General features: G+C 46.1%; 1 protein-coding gene across 6 annotated transcripts in view; it reads right to left on the reverse strand.

The window, feature by feature from the left end:
- Positions 1–16,959, reverse strand: part of pcdh7b (protocadherin 7b) — a 109,434-nt gene that overhangs the window by 42,321 nt on the left and 50,154 nt on the right. For 2 of the 6 annotated variants that reach the window (XM_069169765.1, XM_069169768.1), the window contains exon 2: positions 15,739–15,934. The exons of 2 other annotated variants lie outside the window; for them this stretch is intronic. In XM_069169765.1, coding sequence (XP_069025866.1) covers positions 15,739–15,934 — 196 coding nt within the window. Of the gene's footprint in view, positions 1–15,714; positions 15,935–16,959 lie in introns of all 6 variants that reach the window. 2 more of the 6 variants (XM_069169764.1, XM_069169767.1) reach the window with 1 other exon arrangement.

Here is a 16,959-nt window from a genome sequence, read left to right on the forward strand (position 1 = left end):
TCCACACACACACACACACACACACACACACACACACATATATATCATGCTCCCAAATCAAAACCCTGGTGTCACTGAGTGGGTTGTGAGCATTTGCCCTTTTTTTTGCAGCACATTATTCTTGCATTTCTCCAGCCTTGTGTTGTTTTCTTCATGGACGCACATTAGTCAGTGATTTTTTTTTTCATGTTAGGAAATGGTAGGAAACTTCGTGTATGTTTTGGCCTCTTTTGCCACCAGATACCACAAATAACCTCCTTATTTTTTCTGCACTCAGATTGGTCCGTTGCATCCCGGCTCGAACACGTGTTCTTTTGTCTGCCACTGCTCTTTATATTAGTTTCACAAACACACTATATATATCAAACACAATCTAGTAAGAGAAAAGCAATTGATTTCTTAAGTTTTTTTTTTTCTTTCTTTTCTTTTTAAGCAGCTCCAGAGAGCAGAGATTCATTTAGTGTGTGTGCATGCGTGAAAATGTGTCAGATGTTGCATTTCATTAGGGGAAGTGCTCTCCGGATCTTAACTGCTCATTCTTTGTTTGTCATTATTTTTATTTTTTTTTTGTTCAATCAGCACTTCAGATTAGACTGACACAATCTCCTGCCAGTGTGTGCGAGGATGCACGCGCGCACACACACACACACACACACACACACACAATTAATCTTAAATAAAAAAAAGGAAGAGTCTGCTCCTCCGGTTGCATAACACCTTGAAGAGAATACAATGGCGTCTGCACACTCCCACGTCGAGCCTCTGTCTCTCGCTCCTTCCTCTCTTCCATCCTCACCTTTGCCAGAGGATAAACTCTTCGGCTCGCAGGCTTTCTATCAAAGCCCAAAACCAACCAAAAGGAGCTCAGCGTGTTTCATAGTCCCAGTCTCTTGGTAAAAAAAAAAAAAAAATCTGTTTATTCGCTGTGTACATTTTCACCCCTCTGCAGCAGCCTCCTTCCGTTTGCCTCCTCAAGCCCCCCCCCCCCCCCCCCCCCTCCACACACACACACCATCTTGCTCCTCCTCTGATGCTTTAGAACCAAATTGCTTTGTCCTTGTGCAAAGTTCAGCCACAGAACATGAGAGTTTGACAGCTTTTGGTCTTTTGGAGAGGAGAGGAGGATTACTGCATGTATGTATTGAGGTGGATTAAGTCTTCGACGCTAATGAAAGGTCCTGACAGGAGCAATTTATTTTTTGGGGCTGCAGGGGAGGGGGGGGGGGGGGGATTGGTCAGCTAATCTTAAACCCAGATAATGCGTATAAGACCCCGAAATGAAATCACCCAAAAGCAGGGGCAGTAATAATAATAATAAAAATAATAACACCACCGAGGAGAAAAAAAACCCCACAAACAATCAAGAAATGTCTGGAAAATGCAATTTTGGCTCTGAAAACATCTGTTCTTCGCTGCTCGTAATCTGCGGCTGTTTGTGATTAAGATTAAACTTCGCCCGAGCCCCGTCAGCTATTAAAGCAGTGCAGCATCTTTTTTTCATATAAAGATGAGTGATTAAGAGCAGTGATGTGTGTGTGTGTGTGTGTGGGGGGGGGGGGGGGGGGGGGGGGGGTCGAAAAGCTGAGGTGTGCGTCTATGTTTGTTTGCAGCCATGTAGACGTGCATGTGTGCCCTTGCTCTTGTCTGCAATCACTCAGGGATTCAGATGATTTATGCTGCCCTGGCTGGACTTCAGATTCTCAACGTGTGGGGCGACGGATCCATCGTTCACCTCAGCCTATCACCGTCGCTGGAAATCATACCGTCGCACTCAATTCTCCAAAAGCACAACTTCAGTGTCAACGCTTTGATTCTTATTCAAAGTCTTGGCGAACGTCATTGTGAACAAAGATCAAAGTGTGAACTTAAAATAGTGCTTTTAGCGTCACACTCCGACTGTACCACACTCAGACGCACAAAGAATATATATCTATGCTGAAATTGATCCACAAATTCTTTCTCATCAAACCCTGGCATTTCCATTACCCATGATGCAATCTGAGCACCACCACAGCTGACGTCTCTGGTGACATCACTCGAGGTGGTTCATCAGCGTCCACTCAGTTCCCTCATCTCTTTTCTTTTATTTTCCAGGCGTCCCAGCGACCTGTTAACAGAGTTTAATGTCTCGAGTTATTTTATCAGCTACGGAAAAGGTAAACAGACACGTGTGTGTGTGTGTGTGTGTGTGTGTGTGTGTGTGTGTGTGTGTGTGTGTGTGTGTGTGTGTGTGTGTGTGAGTGTGTGTGTGATGACTACCCAAAGAGTAGCTTGAGAACGAGTTCATCATATCAGCTCTCTAACTGGATAATAACTGTAACTTGTTTCCCTACGCAGTTGTATGAACCCAATCTGTCACTTCCAGAAGACGTTGCCATCCGAGTTGTACGTCGTGTGTGGGCAGGCGGGCTAAACATCGATATGCTCTGCGTCCTTACAGCCTCTTGTGCACATTTGCGGTGAAGAATCTGAAACTCGCGTGGTGCAACGACAAAAAAAACCAACCCTCTTTTAAACACCAGCTCCAGTGTTAATTTGAAACCGATCCAAACGGAGCGCTTATTTTATCGTAGAGGGTTTTTTTTTTTGCAGCCTGCGTGAGTTCCTCTAACGACAACGCGAACCCCTCACGTTGACTTCCAGGCGATCCGATGTGTTTGCCGAAAAGCTGATCTCAGGGTGTTCACTTAAAGAGATTTATTTTGTTTTAAATCTGGTACATATGTATTTACGTGCGGTTACTGTGAGTGGATTTGCAGGCACATCATCTGGATTAGGATGCTCCGTGTGGGGAGGGAGGGAGGGATGGGGGGGGGGGGGGGGGCTTTTGTCATCATGTCACTGTCTCTTCTCACTTCTCTACTCACGATTGATAAAAGTCAAACATATAATATACTTATGAAGAATAACTTCTTTCAAACAACAATCCTCTGTTGACCGTTGCTCGCAGGTTAGTTTTCCTGCACTTAAACCCGATCCTCTGTTGCCCCCCGTGGAGACACATCTGGAACTAGTCTCTCCACCTCTGCTGAAGTGATCGCCTGAGGGTCGGCTGGGGCTACAGACCAGATAAATGCTATTGTTTTAGCCTTCAAGGTAGCCATTAGCCTGCGGGCGGGAAACGGCAAACAAAAGGCCAGGAAGCAGACAGAGTCACACACTTTGCCACAGAAACAGGTGTGCCCCTTTGGCATTTGTTTGAAGGGTTAATCTTTTCTTTATAAACCCCCCCTCCCTCGAGGAAAGCAAAACAACTCACCTGGCTTTCCTCTCACCGCATTCTACCTCCATTGTTTGCTTTTTAGTGTCACGTTACTTTGCTCTGATTGTGTCCGCTGATGTGTTTTGGCTCCTTGGTGCTTTTCCCCACTGTGAAGGTTCTTTTTAGGTTTTTTTTTTGACTGCCACTTTGGCGTCTCCTCAGCCCTCACAGGAAGTCGTGCTTTAAGGACCGCAGAGTCGCTGCTTTGTGAGGTGATTGCAGCATTTAAAGGCTTAAAAAGACGGCTGTCACGCTGAATGGCACACAAAAGGAGAAGAGAATCCTTTTTCTGGGGTTTTGTTTTGTGAACTCGAGGTGAAAAAACAAAACAAAAAAGAAACATCCACACCTGGAGGGAAGGGCAGGATCTGGAATGCGTGTTTGGCGTCCTCGCCTGCGTGCCCAGGTGCTTCGGAAAAAACAGCACAGAGGAGGGAGTGGCGAGCAAAATATGATGGACGCAGACTTCAGGGAAATGTGTCAAGTCACGGGCTCAAGTTGACTTGGCGCTTCAATTACTGGGTTGCCGATGCATATTCATCCAGGAGCTGGAGGTGGTGGGTGTGTGTGTGTGTGTGGGGGGGGGGGGGGGGGGCACACCACCACCACCACACAGTGGCCCCAAATAATTCCCGAGCTGTCAGCGGAGCCCAGCGGTGTGTTATCTGTTCTGGTGTACTGCTTTAACTTCAAATCCTTGCATTCGAAGATAGGACAAAAAAAAACAGGTATTTATGAAGGAGGGGAAAAAAAATACATCTTGGGTGGAGGGGGTGGGGGGGGGGAGGTATTTACATTCATAGAGTTTCTCCTTTGTGTGTCCTTTATACAGCTGCTATATGTATACAGTGTTCCCACTGTGAGCGAGGACAGACGGCACAATAGCAGAAAAAGCCCCTTAAATGGGGTCAACAACGCATAAACAAGCAGCTTCACACTCACAAGAGAGAAACAGACACAGAACAAGCACCAGCAGCGCACACACACACACACACATACACACACACACACACACACACACACACACCTATACAAACCGCACCAATTTGAGCGTGCGAACGGCTCAGCGAGCGAAGTGTCTTAAGTAGGGTGAACTAACGGCCTACATGAAACATGTATGGTGCTAATGCTGGCCTTGCCTCGCAGTCGCCAGGGAAACCGGTACGATGGACGAAATAGAAGAGCCTTTGTTAAAAAAAAAAAAAAATGTCTCTTGCAAAATGCATTAAGTCCAGCACAACTCTCTGTGACTTCTGAGTGAACCACAGGAAAGGTTGTTGAGGGTGGAAAAATAAATAATGAGCATTCTTAGTTTTCACCTCTTGGAAGTAGAACGATATATCTCGCACGTCTGCTTTCGAAGGGGGGTTTTTTTCTTTTTTTATTTTGGACAGTGATACATATGTGAGTAAATGCTGTCCATGAGGACTTTCCTTTGGAAAACGATTCCAGCTGAAGGGAAATAAGGAGAGAAAATAATGAAATTCCTCGGGAGCTCGGGAGGATATTGTCCCGGCAGGTGAACGGAGCGTGTCTCTCTGTTTGGAGAGAGGGGTGTGTGTGTGTGTGTGTGTGTGTGTGTGTGTGTGTGTGTGTGTGTGTGTGTAAAACCCTCCTCCAGCATTGCCCGGTGTCAAAGGTCGCGGCCTGTGGAGATCTCTAACACAACTCTGCCACGAGTCCGACTCTCTTTTTATAAACGGTGTGTGTTAGCTTTTCATTTTCAATCCTTCCTTCCCACTCTTTCACCCCCCCCCCCCACACACTTACTCCCTCCCTCTCTCCCTCCCTCCCTCCCTCGCCACCTTTCCACCATATGAGACACATTAACTGTGTCCCTCAAAGAGGAGGAGGCGAGAAGAAGGAGAGAGCGGGAGGATAATCCCCCCTTCTTCCATTGTTACACGCTTTCATCTATTTTTATAAGGCGAAGAGCAGGAGGAGGGGGAGGAGGAGGGGGGGAGGGGGGGAGTAAAAGAGGGAGAGGAAGGATTGGAAGTAAAAATAAGTTCTGGTGGGCTGCGGTAGTCTTGTTGCACCGCTGAGAGTATGATGCATCGCTGCTTGGATTCAGATGCATGTGCTGAAATGCATGAGCACACACACACACACACACACACACACACACACACACACGTACTCCACATGCACATTTTCCTTCTGCAGTCAGTATCGATCCACACCACTTTCTCTCACCCGTATTTAGCATTTATAAGCAGTTTAAAGCGTAAACACTTGATTAATGCTTTATTGTCGTCTTCAAATGGAAGTCGAGAGCCTTTTGGTCGTAAAAGTCGTGAGACGAAGCGCCGCCAGGCAACGGCAAAAGAAAGGACGACTTCTGGAAACCTTATTAAGAAACGAAGGCTTCCTGTCTAGTAAAATGCTCGAGAGCTTTTAATTTGAAATAGACACGGGAAGTGTTACGTTTATATTAAGCTGTAACTTTAGCAGGGCAAACGGTAGCGGATCAAAACGAGGCTTCCAGTTGACGTCGTGAATCAATCGACTTTAAATGTCGAAATGACAACTTTGACCAATCCATAGTTGTTTTTTTCATTGGCTCTCTTGCATGTATACAACTAAAAGTACAATAGATCAACTTCCTGTCCAACGAAAAATGTACTTCCGCAGCGTTTGTATCCGGACTCTTCTCGTGAACACGTTGTGTAACTGGGGTCGTAAATACAGGATTTACAGCTATGTTGTACCGTATTGTTAATCACTTGAGTGTGTTAGGAAACATCTGGTAGCTGATTAACATCTGGTCAGAAAAAAAGATGTTAAACATGTTAATGATTGACCTTTAAAAATATCTAAACGTCTGTTTCATATTTGTTTTTTTTGGAGCTTTTAGCTGCATGTTAAAACCCTGAATCAACAACTGCTGCTGGCTTCTAATATCTCATGATCAAAGAAATAAGGTACTCTCCATTAACAGCACACAACACAACAAGGCCATCCACACACACACACACACACACACACACACACACACACACACACACACACACACACACACACACACATACACAGATCATCACTAGCTTCTTTAAATAACGCCCGCAGCAAACAGGCATTTGTTTTGCCCGTGCTCTGACAGTCTCACAGCATTTAGCCGCGTCTCTGACTCATCAAACCAGCCCGATTAAAGGCGAACATGATGTCAAATTCTTAAATAATGCGACCTAATTGCTATCAATTAGCAGTAGCAGCCGACGTTGCTGGCAGAGCGAGGAGCTTCCGGACAAAAATCCTCTCCCAGAAGGAATGCCGGTCCGCAGCCAAGCCTGCTGGAGATGTGGCACAGCAAGCGCTCTGTAAATAGGCACATGTGGGTGCACACAAAGTGGCAACAGGAAGCTAGAAAGCAAAAGTTTATGGATATGTATATATAGGTGTATATATATATATATGTATGTTTTGTTTTTGTTAGTTTTTTTTTTACCACTAAAACCCCAATGTAAAGTATTGCAAAGGTCAAAGGTTAAGCTGCCGGCGATGCTGGGAGCCAACCATACATAATGTGAAAGACGAACGGGAACACGCACGAGTCAGCTCGTGCACAAAGAAAATGGGACGCGATTTGCAATTCCTACCTTAAAAATCAAAGAGTCACAGCTCAGATTCAAACGGAAACTCTCTCTCTCTCTCTCTCTCTCTCAATCTCACACACACACGCACACACACACACACACACACACACACAGTCACAGTCACAAGGATATTGTTTTCCAACTTTGGCAAAGCTTCTTGAAACTGAAGTCAGATTTATGTGCATTGGCCATTCCAGTCGGTCCGGTCGGGTTTTCTGTCGTTCTGTAATCACATGGATCTGCTGTGTTTTAGAAAAATCTGAATTCTTTGTGAAAGTTCTCAAATGTGTGGAAAGAATTTGTTGAGCAGCAAGAAAAAAAAAAAAAAAAAAAAAAAAGCAGCCACAGTTTATTATGCATGGATTTGTGGCTTTAACTGTGAGATAGTGGGGGAGTAGGTGAGGGGGAACGGGGGCGGGGGGTGAGAGACGGTGTTTGCACATAAAGTATAGTATGTTTGGCAAATGCATGAATGAATGCATGAGTGGCCCCAGCTTGGTGTCGGGCCTGCAGAACGTGTGAACACCTGAGTGTGTGTGTGTGTGTGTGTGTGTGTGTGTGTGTATGTGTGTGTGTGTATGTGTGTGTGTGTGTGTGTGTGTGTGTGTGTGTGTGTGTTTTTCACAATTCTGTTTATTTGTGCCTTTTTCAACAAATTCCCTGAAGTGAGAAAAATATAAAAAAATAGAAAGAACGAAGAAGAAGGCCTTCATTCTTTGTCTTTTCTTGTTGTTCCTCTCAGATCGGCTTCTGGTGTGAAGTTAGCAGCATATGCACACACACACATGCACACACACACATGCACACACACACACACACACACACACACACTCGTGGTCCTTCCTTCGGATGCTCGGCCCACGTTTTTTTTTTTTTTTTTCCCAAGTCGTAAAAATTGCACGAATAAATAAGTTAACAGTTGCAGTCGGGCGAGTGAGATTGTCGGCATTGTCTTGCAGTGTCGCCTCCCCTCCTCCCCTCCCTCCCCTCCTCCCTCCCTCCCTGTGCTTGTAGACCACCTCACACTGGGGGGAAGACACGGCTCCCACTGCGTCCCAAAGCTGCACACCTGATGTTCCGGCACGATCTGGCAAAACACCATGCTTCGCCAACCGGGACGCCGAGAATGAAAAAAAAACACAAAAAAGAGGAGGAAAGTTAACACGAGGGAAAGATGACCGGGAGGAGCGGAAAGGAGGAGGAGAAGGAGTAAAATAGGCAGAAGACGGAGTGCCTGGGAGGGAAGGAAGTGGAGCGGAGGGGCGGGAGGCTTTGGCTGAGTGCCTCGGAGGTGTTTAATTGTCCTCATTGAAAACCGCCCCACCAACACCTGACACACGGCGAAGGAGTGATGATATCTTGAGAAGCTCCGGGTGCTTTCCAAACCAACAGCCGTCCAAGAAAGTCATTTTTCTTCTTTTTCTTTTTTCGAACGTAACAAATGCGCCGGGCCATTTGGAGACGAGCCAAATTGCGAGTCTCCGCTCGGCTGCACCTAAAAAGGGCCCCAGAAACGCAACGTGCCGACGGCGGCCTGTGACTGTAGGCTCTCATTGAAAACACAGTCATGTCTCTTGCAGTGCCGTGAAAACCCATTCTGCTCTCTTTCTCTCTCCGTCTGCTACAGAAGCGCCGGCTTTTATCAACTCCAGATTGCAGATGTAGAAACGCGACCGACAACCACCTTCGAATCGCACCGATTCCCTCTGAAAACAACATGGCCGCCTCTCACCGGCTTTTATTACAATTACTTGACAATGACACTTTTCTGTGTTTTTTTCCTGCCGTCTTTCTTTGCATGAGAATTTCAAATTGTCTGTATTGTACCGACTCTCAAGCCGCGATATCAAGTGGGCTTCACTTTTTCACTCTTAAACTAAATGGCTTTCTGTTTTTTTTCCCGGTGTATCTGTGTTTGTGAGGCAGCTGAATGGCTTTTTGTAATCTCGGTCAGGAGTCAGTGTCAGTCCGCCTCTGGCTTTACAAAACACCGCAGCGACAATTCCATTATTTGTACTCGGACGTCCACAATGTGTGTGTGTGTGTGTGTGTGTGTGTGTGTGTGTGTGTGTGTGTGTGTGTGTGTATACGTTTCTGTTTTTTTGGCAGGCTGCTTTGTAACTCACATCGCGGGGACTCATTTTAAAGAGTCAGCAAGTCTTTTCTGTTTCAGGTCTTGAAACATAACTTGTCTCCGTCCCTCATTTTTATATCATTGGCATACTTTTTTGTTTAGTTGGTTTAAAGTGGTAGTTCAACCAAATTACAAATTCAAAATAAAATAAAATCTGCCTTCGTCTGTTATCTGGACCCCTAACAGGGCCAAGGAGCCAATGCCAGCTGACTTTTGGATGGAGGCGGGGCCAACACAGGGAGACAGAAAGAAAGCCATTCACACTCATAGTCACACCTCCGGCTGAATTCAGAAACATCCAGTAACAACTAAGTTTGATTTAATTTACTTTGTTTTGCAAAAAAAAAATTAAAATGTACATGTAATTCACCCGTGACCCCCTCAGATCAATCTTATGACCCAAGTCCCCAAGCCAAAGGTTGGGAACAACAGCTTTACATAATGAGACTTCTTCTATGTTAGATGATTAAAAATGCCCTGAGTGAAGTCTGCGGATTATCTGGAGTAATCTGTAGACGCCGCTTAATATTTTTCAGCGTTGTGAGCACCTCAGGCTCAAATTAAAAGCACTTCTATTTGGTTAATGCATCTCAAAAACCCCAAACTCCCCACGCGGTGAGTTATACCGATAGAAGTGAATGAGAGCAGGTCTCGTTTTGCACTTTTTATTTTGCTTGAACAGCTCCTTTAAAAAAAAAAAAAAAAAGGAACAGATTCTTTTCTAGCACTTCATTTTAAAAACAAGTTTTCCTGAATTTGGGATTCTGTCTGGGCGGCGTGTTTTTCTGGAGTTCAGACCTGCGCCGGGGGGGGGGGGGGGGGGGGTTACCGTCGTGTGAAGAGGAGACACACGGAGGAGGATGGGACACCGGGGGTGTGATTTGAATACCTGCCTGCTTCAGCTGAGCAGTGATCAATCATCTCTCTGTCAACCGCCACTCCCTGCTGGCAACTTCTCCATGCATGTAACCTCCATCCCTCACTTTCTGGTTTTTTTTTTTTTCCTCCTCTTCCTTCTGTTTCTCATTCTCCAATCTCTCTTCCTGTTTTCTATTAACTTCCCCTCCCTCTCCGCCTCTCTCTCTCCAACCTCCCCATCCTTTTCGATCCATTTCTGGGCTCTCGATTCAGCGTGTTACTCATTTACTCTGTCGGTTTTTCTTTTCTTTTTTTTTCTCTGGCGTTCCCCTCAGTGCTTTCTCTCACATCATCTCACCAGGTTCTCTTGTTCTTGCTATCTCCCTCGCTGTCGCCTTGCCTGAGGATATCACAAAAAGAAATACGATGGGGGGGGGGGGGGGGGGGGGGGTTGAGGGATAAGGGACAGATGGGAATGAACGAGAGACACGACTGCAGGCGCACGGCGAATACCAACCCTGCTGCACAAATGTACAAACACACAAAACCTTTATAGACTTTTTTTTTGTGTGTGTGTCGGTTTGTTTCAGATGTTTAACTGATTATCATTTCTTTAATTTCTGTCCTCATTTAAATTTTCAGATTAATTGTCGGGAGTGTTTTTTTTTGTTGTTGTTTTTTTTTAGATCCTAGCTGCACACACGCGACCTTGGGGAAATACGAAATGGGAGGGTCGGGGTGGGAGGTGGGAGGGGGGGGGATCTGTGTGCAACATGCTGATTGATAACGCGAGGGGGCACACACACACACACACACACACACACACACACACACACACACACACACATCCCTCCACCAAGTTGAGGGAAATCAGACCTAAGACCAGCGCTGCTGCTGCCGCTCGGCTCTTGAAATATGAATGGTTTTAATTAAACAAACTCGCTTTGCCATCTGGCCTTACAATTGGGCTTGCCTAATGAACAGACGTACACACACACACACACACACACACACACACACACACACACACACACACACACACACACATACACATTATTAACCAGGCTAAGAAGCATTCCAACGGGCAACGCTTCGGAAAGAGAGAAACAACAAGAGTGGAGTGATCTAGTGAGGTGCTTCACGGGGCTGGAAAATGATTCAGTGGCTCGTTGGGCTGATTGAAGAGTGCGTGAATATGTGCGAAAGATGGCGAGAGCTAATTTAATTTGTTTTTATGTGACTGAGCATGTGTGTCGTTGCTTAACATGCGTGTTGTTTTTGGTGCGAGTTTGTTTGTTTGCAGAAGAGTGTGTGTGTGTGTGTGTGTGTGTGTGTGTGTGTGTGTGTGTGTGTGTGTGTGTGTGTACTCGCCGACCACCTGACTGATAACTGCTGCGACGCGCAACTTGTCTGTCCGACTCTATCAGAGCGGCCGGCCAACACTAAATGATGATGTTTGTAATCCGAGGGTGGTACCCCCAAGATTTCTCAGCAGGAGAGACAGCAGAGAGATAGAGTCTGGCTTCTCTCTGTGTGTGTGTGTGTGTGTGTGTGTGTGTGTGTGTGTGTGTGTGTGTGTGTTTGCTCTGAGGGGGGTTGTTGGTGGTTGTCTGGCAGCCAAAGCAGAAAGGAAACGTGGGAGGCATGCTAACGTTGGTTGCCAGTAGGACATGCTATTACTCTCTTAGAGGCTACAATAAAGTTGCACTATTCATCTGTCTTTGCAGCCGGCACACGGACGAGATCCGGCGTCTCCGAGAGGCTCGCTGTGATATAGCGGTCGATAAAAAGTTCAGTAAACTAACGCGTCTCCCGGAGATCATCATAAGGGGAGGGGATGAAACCTCGCAATATGGAAAAAAAAAAAAAAAAAAAATGTCAGCACTCGATAATGATTGTTGCTCTGGATAAAAACAGGACCGACCCTCGGCAGCGTGACCCCGCAGCAACGAGCGCTGAAACACGGCATCGCATCTTCAGCGTCTCTGATTCAGCAGGTTTCACACCTCAGACAACCTCGCTCATCATGAAAAGGGCGACGTGTGGAAAGCGTGTTATTTTTTTAGGTTTACTAGAACTAACACAGTAAGAAAACTTAACCCCCCCCCTCCCTCCCCCTCCTTTGCCGTTGTGGAGATCAATAATCGAGCCTCAAGTCTCGGACCCGCCGACGACACCGTTAACATCTGGACGGCCGCTTTTGACATGGATAATGGTCTAATCGGGTGTTTGACTCCAAACACTCAGCGTTTATGAATATCTGATGAGCACCAGCGTAAGCTTATGAATAAGTGAGCGAACCAGCTGTGCATCAAAAAGATCAAGACTTCATGAAACATACAGAGGGAGGCTGGGGGGGGGGGGCACACGGTAGAGCGCTACACGGAGCTCAGCGCTCCTCGAGAATTAGAGTAGAAATAATGTCGTTTGTGTTCTTAAAAAGGAAATGAAACCTACAAATGTAATTCTTTTGTCCGCTGCTTTTCGACCGTCTTTCACTCGGCTGGAAACAAACTCGGAGACTTGCGTGTGCGGTCTGGACCAGGTCAAGGAGGTGCTGATAGTCCCACGGTGACCGCGGCACTCCCTGGTTTTTTTTTTAAAGTTGTTTCTGGAAGAATCTGTCCTGGATGGAGAGGTTGCGTTCTCTGTTTTTATTATTATTGTTGACATTCCCCATGGAAAGAAGTTACCCAACAGAAAATAATAAAGTCTGAAACCCGACCTTGACGAAGGAGATGAGGCACAAGGAAAAAAAGAAAAAAGAAAGCAGCATGTTCCCTCAGCACATCTGTGCAGGGTGGAAAGAGAAAGGAAGGAGGCGGATTGGGTGGGAGGCGAGCGGGAGCAGCTGCAGCGGAGGGTGATTGTTGGTGCACGATGTTGCGAACATCGATTGACGACGGGTTAAATCAGAGCTGGGAAAAAACAAAAAAGCAGGGAATCAGAATAAGGACATTTGGTCTGCGTTTCACCCCGGCAGGAAGCGATCAATAACAAAAATCAAAACCCTCAGATTCCAGGTTTTCAAACTGATACTTAGGTTTCTAAAACCCCCCCAACCATCATCGCTGTCACACACACACACACATATATATATATGTGGAGCCACTATGCCCCTAACCCCCCCCACCCACTCCCCTCTAACCCACCTCTGCAGGACGAGTGAGGTAAAAAAAAATTAAAAAAAAACTTGAACCTCAAATCTCTGCAGCAGTAACACGCGTAAATGTCCGCCGCTACATGTTGCTAACGACGCCCATGTCAGCACTGAGCGCCGCCGTCAGCCATCTGCTGACTTTTTGTTCTCCCTCTTTCCTCATAACTTCCCTCAGTTTCTGAAAATCACAGAAAATGTAGCGCTGGTATTTTATTTCTTTATTTTTGAGCTCCGGCTATGACACGAAGGAGGGGGAGGGGGGGTGCTAATGACTATAGTTAGCTTCCCCCTCAAGAGGCTGAAGCAGTTTGCCAATATTTGCCCTCACCTTAGATGATTGCATTTTACTTTACACTTAGGTATTTAGCTCGTGCCCTCATCCAGAGTGACCTCGCATAAGTGAGCGAGCAGGGAGCTCAGCAGCTTCCTCAAGGACGCTTTAACTGGAAACGTCGAGATCCTTTATTTTCCTCGGGTTGATTCACGGGACTAATAAGAGTCCTTCAGACCTGAGGCCACCCTGCTGAGTCCGCACGGTTTCCCCTCGCAGCCTCAAACTGTAACATTCGTATAAATATGCTGCAAAAATGTTCTTTTTTTTTATTATTATTATTTTAGGCTGATTTTTTTAAAACGATATGTCGAACAAAACAAGCCAAAATTATTACACTCACACCCGTACTCCAAACCTTACTAGCACACACACACACACACACACACACACACACACACACACACACACACACACACACACACACACACACACACCCCGGTTCGGCCGATCTCGCTAAAGATAGCGAGCAGCAGCAGAACATGTTGTTTCTCTTAGATGGAGACTGATTCATGAATTGACCTTGACTCTGTTCTCCAACAAATATCCTCTAAAAGCTTCGGTGTACTTTTCACCGGCGCTCCTCGGGAAACTGTGGAATTAGCAACACATGCCCTCTGAGGTGAAACGGAAAAAAATAAAATGGTTGGGAATCATGATACCAGAAGTGTAAAAATATTTCAAATAGTAATATATTTTATGATATATGAGCGGACTGGGTTTTTCAATATTCAGTTTTTTGGATTCATTTTCCACTATTTATACCGCTTTTTATTATGAAAGTGGGATTTGATTGACAGGCTGATTGTGCCTTTGACTGTCCCTGTTCAATTACTTTAAGCAGAAACTGAATTGAAGTGAGCCCCTTTTTGATTTTAAAGTCTAATTTGGCCAGTACATGGGTAGCTATTGTCTGAAAAAGGAGATTTTTTTTTTTTTTTAATATCCACAAGGTAGCCCTATCGGCTCAAATCAAAGTGTTTCAAATCCCTTTTAATCTGCATTAAGGCTCAAATTTGAGAAAGTTCACCGTGGACTCCGGTGTTCCCGCCCGGCTGGTTTGCACGACTTTGCTGTCGAAGGGTCAGTACAAAACCCAAAACTGCCCTTAAGCCCTCTCAGATAGTCAGTGAAGGTAAAGCCATTTTTTGTTGTTGTCCAGTCTATACCTCGTGGAGGCGCTACCTTACATTCGACTACATCGATCTTGCATCGGATAAGACATCCTCTCCCAAAACAACTCTATCTAAAAAAAGAGAGGATGTGAATCTTTAATCCATTTGAATACCCTTATCCTAAGCTGCAGTGGGGAAGCCTCTGCACTTAGGCTTAGCACTCTCAAGACAGCTACTCCTTGTTAAGCATCGCCTCAGACTCCTAGACTATGAATGGGACCATTACACCCATCTCTCACTGCACACCCAGATACCCCCCCCCCCCCCCCACACACACACACACACACTCGTACATATTTTTGGTGCTTGGAAGGGAAACTAGCTCGGGCTAGCTGTGAGAAGGTTCTGCAAGAAAAGATACAGCACTTTTTTAGCAGGAAACAATCGTCTCTTTCTCCGTGGCTCCCACTCACCCTCTCTAGGCTACGCTCTTTTTGCATTACAACCTACAGAACATCATTTCCATCTCCCAATTGGAGCGAAATAAACTCCTTCGTAAAGGCCTCAAGCCAAACCACACATTGCAAATCAGTACAGCAGTAGGCTGTGTAGCTACTAAACAATTCAGGTGGAGTATTAGGGCCCCTCGCCGCCCTACCCCCCCCTCTCCCCCCCATAGTTGCACCGCTTTGACTTTATCTCAAAGAACACAAGGTGAGATAGAGACATCTTATACAGAATCTATCACCCGTCAAGCTGAAACCTCGACGGCAAATACAAATTCAACGGGAATTATAAAATAGTAAAAAAAAAAAAAAAAAAAAAACGACAGCAAACTAAAAGGATCAGGACGGCCTGAAAGGTGTTGATCTAAAAGAATACGTCTGTTACACATATTCCCCCATGTAGCTCCTTTGATCAAATAAGCCGACTGTTTCTGAAACAGAGGCGCAAGGTTTTTAGAGTAAAATCCTAGACCTCATCTTCAAATGATGTTTGTCAATGGGCTTTCGCTTTTTAATAAAAGTCTCAGCATCTACCACATCACGACAGCCACACCACACCACACCACACAAAGAAAATGTCCTCTTGGTTAACAGGAGTATTGAGGGAAAAAAAAGGGTAAAGCTGTATATGTTTCTGCGCTCTGTTTTGTGAGACTGTCCACCATCGGACGTCAAAATCTCTAGGCAGTATGTGCGTGTGTGCTTCCTGTATCTTAGCGGTTTCTTAATCTCCTTTCAGTGTTTGCCCCTACCATTTTCCAAGTGCTCTGCCTCACCGACACTGCCATCCGGCGTTGTCCTCTCGTAGCTGTCCTCGGGAAGGGGTAGGGCGCCCAGCCGGGGGCCCGACGAGCTCTTGCTGCTGGGTGTCTCCGACTCATCCAGGCCGCTGTCGTAGCAGCTCTGCAGCGATCCCTGCTGGTGAGGGTCCTGGGGCTGGCTCACCACCGAGAAGGTCACTCGGCGAAACGGCTACAAGAGAAACCAAACGGCCGGGGGTCACTATAAAAGGGACTGTTTTCTTTTCTTTTTTTTTTATCGTTAAGACGTCAGCTACAGAGCTGGGTCCGCTGGAGGGGGTGGAGAGGGGGTGGATACGGGTCAGGATGGTAGAGAGATAGGTTAGAAAAGGGGGAGGGGGGAGGGGCAAAGGTCAGAAGGCTAAGGAGTAGTAGAAATGTGCTAGTTCAAAACTTTATCATGCCAAAAGCGTGAAACACACCCATCAGTCCACTACGGGTTACCGTGTCAATGTCACGTTTTGCCTCGGCTAGGCGTGAAAAACAAGGAGCTTCAGGGAAAAAAACGGCTTTGTTAAGGTTTGGATATGATTTCTTCCCGGATGAAAGTCCTGCGTTTGATCCATCGAACTACCTTCGACCTTTCTCTGTCACGCAACTTCCTTCTTCGACAGCTGGTCGATCGTTTCGTGGACTTTTCACACAGAGTTGAGGCAAAGCGCCGCTCTGGTGGTCTGACGGGTGTATTACACGCTTCAGTGGCGTTACAGGCTGGCTCGCTAGATTTGTTTTTATGGACACAACTAACGGTGCTAACAGCTAATATAAACATCCGAGCTAACAGTTTATGTCCCCTTCCAGACCCTCGTTCACCTCATCTCCTCTATCACAACAAACGGAGAGCTGCTTCTTTTTTTTTTGACGATCCCGCCTTTCTTTCACCCTGAAAACGTTCAATATGAAAGCCTTGTAATCGGGACACGGAGGCGGCGGTAGCCTACAAAGGGAGTCTTTCACAAGCACAATTGAGGCCCGGGGGACCCGGCAGACACGGTTGCTTGCTGAACCTGTGTGTTAAATAACAGCTAAAGAGGGAAGAATGCACCCAGCCGCATTCACTTCTTCACCTTGTCCTCTTTTTAGTGGGCAAATAAACAAGCGTTGGGCCTCCGCAGGAGGTCCACATTGACATCAGAGAGCGAAAGACGAGTGCGCTCCGATTGGCTCGCCGACTCGCGACCACGTACGCACAAAATA

This window comes from Embiotoca jacksoni, unplaced genomic scaffold (assembly GCF_022577435.1).
Source record: "Embiotoca jacksoni isolate LCO1_2020_lvr unplaced genomic scaffold, fEmbJac1.0.p SCAF_47, whole genome shotgun sequence".
NCBI lineage: Eukaryota > Metazoa > Chordata > Actinopteri > Embiotocidae > Embiotoca > Embiotoca jacksoni.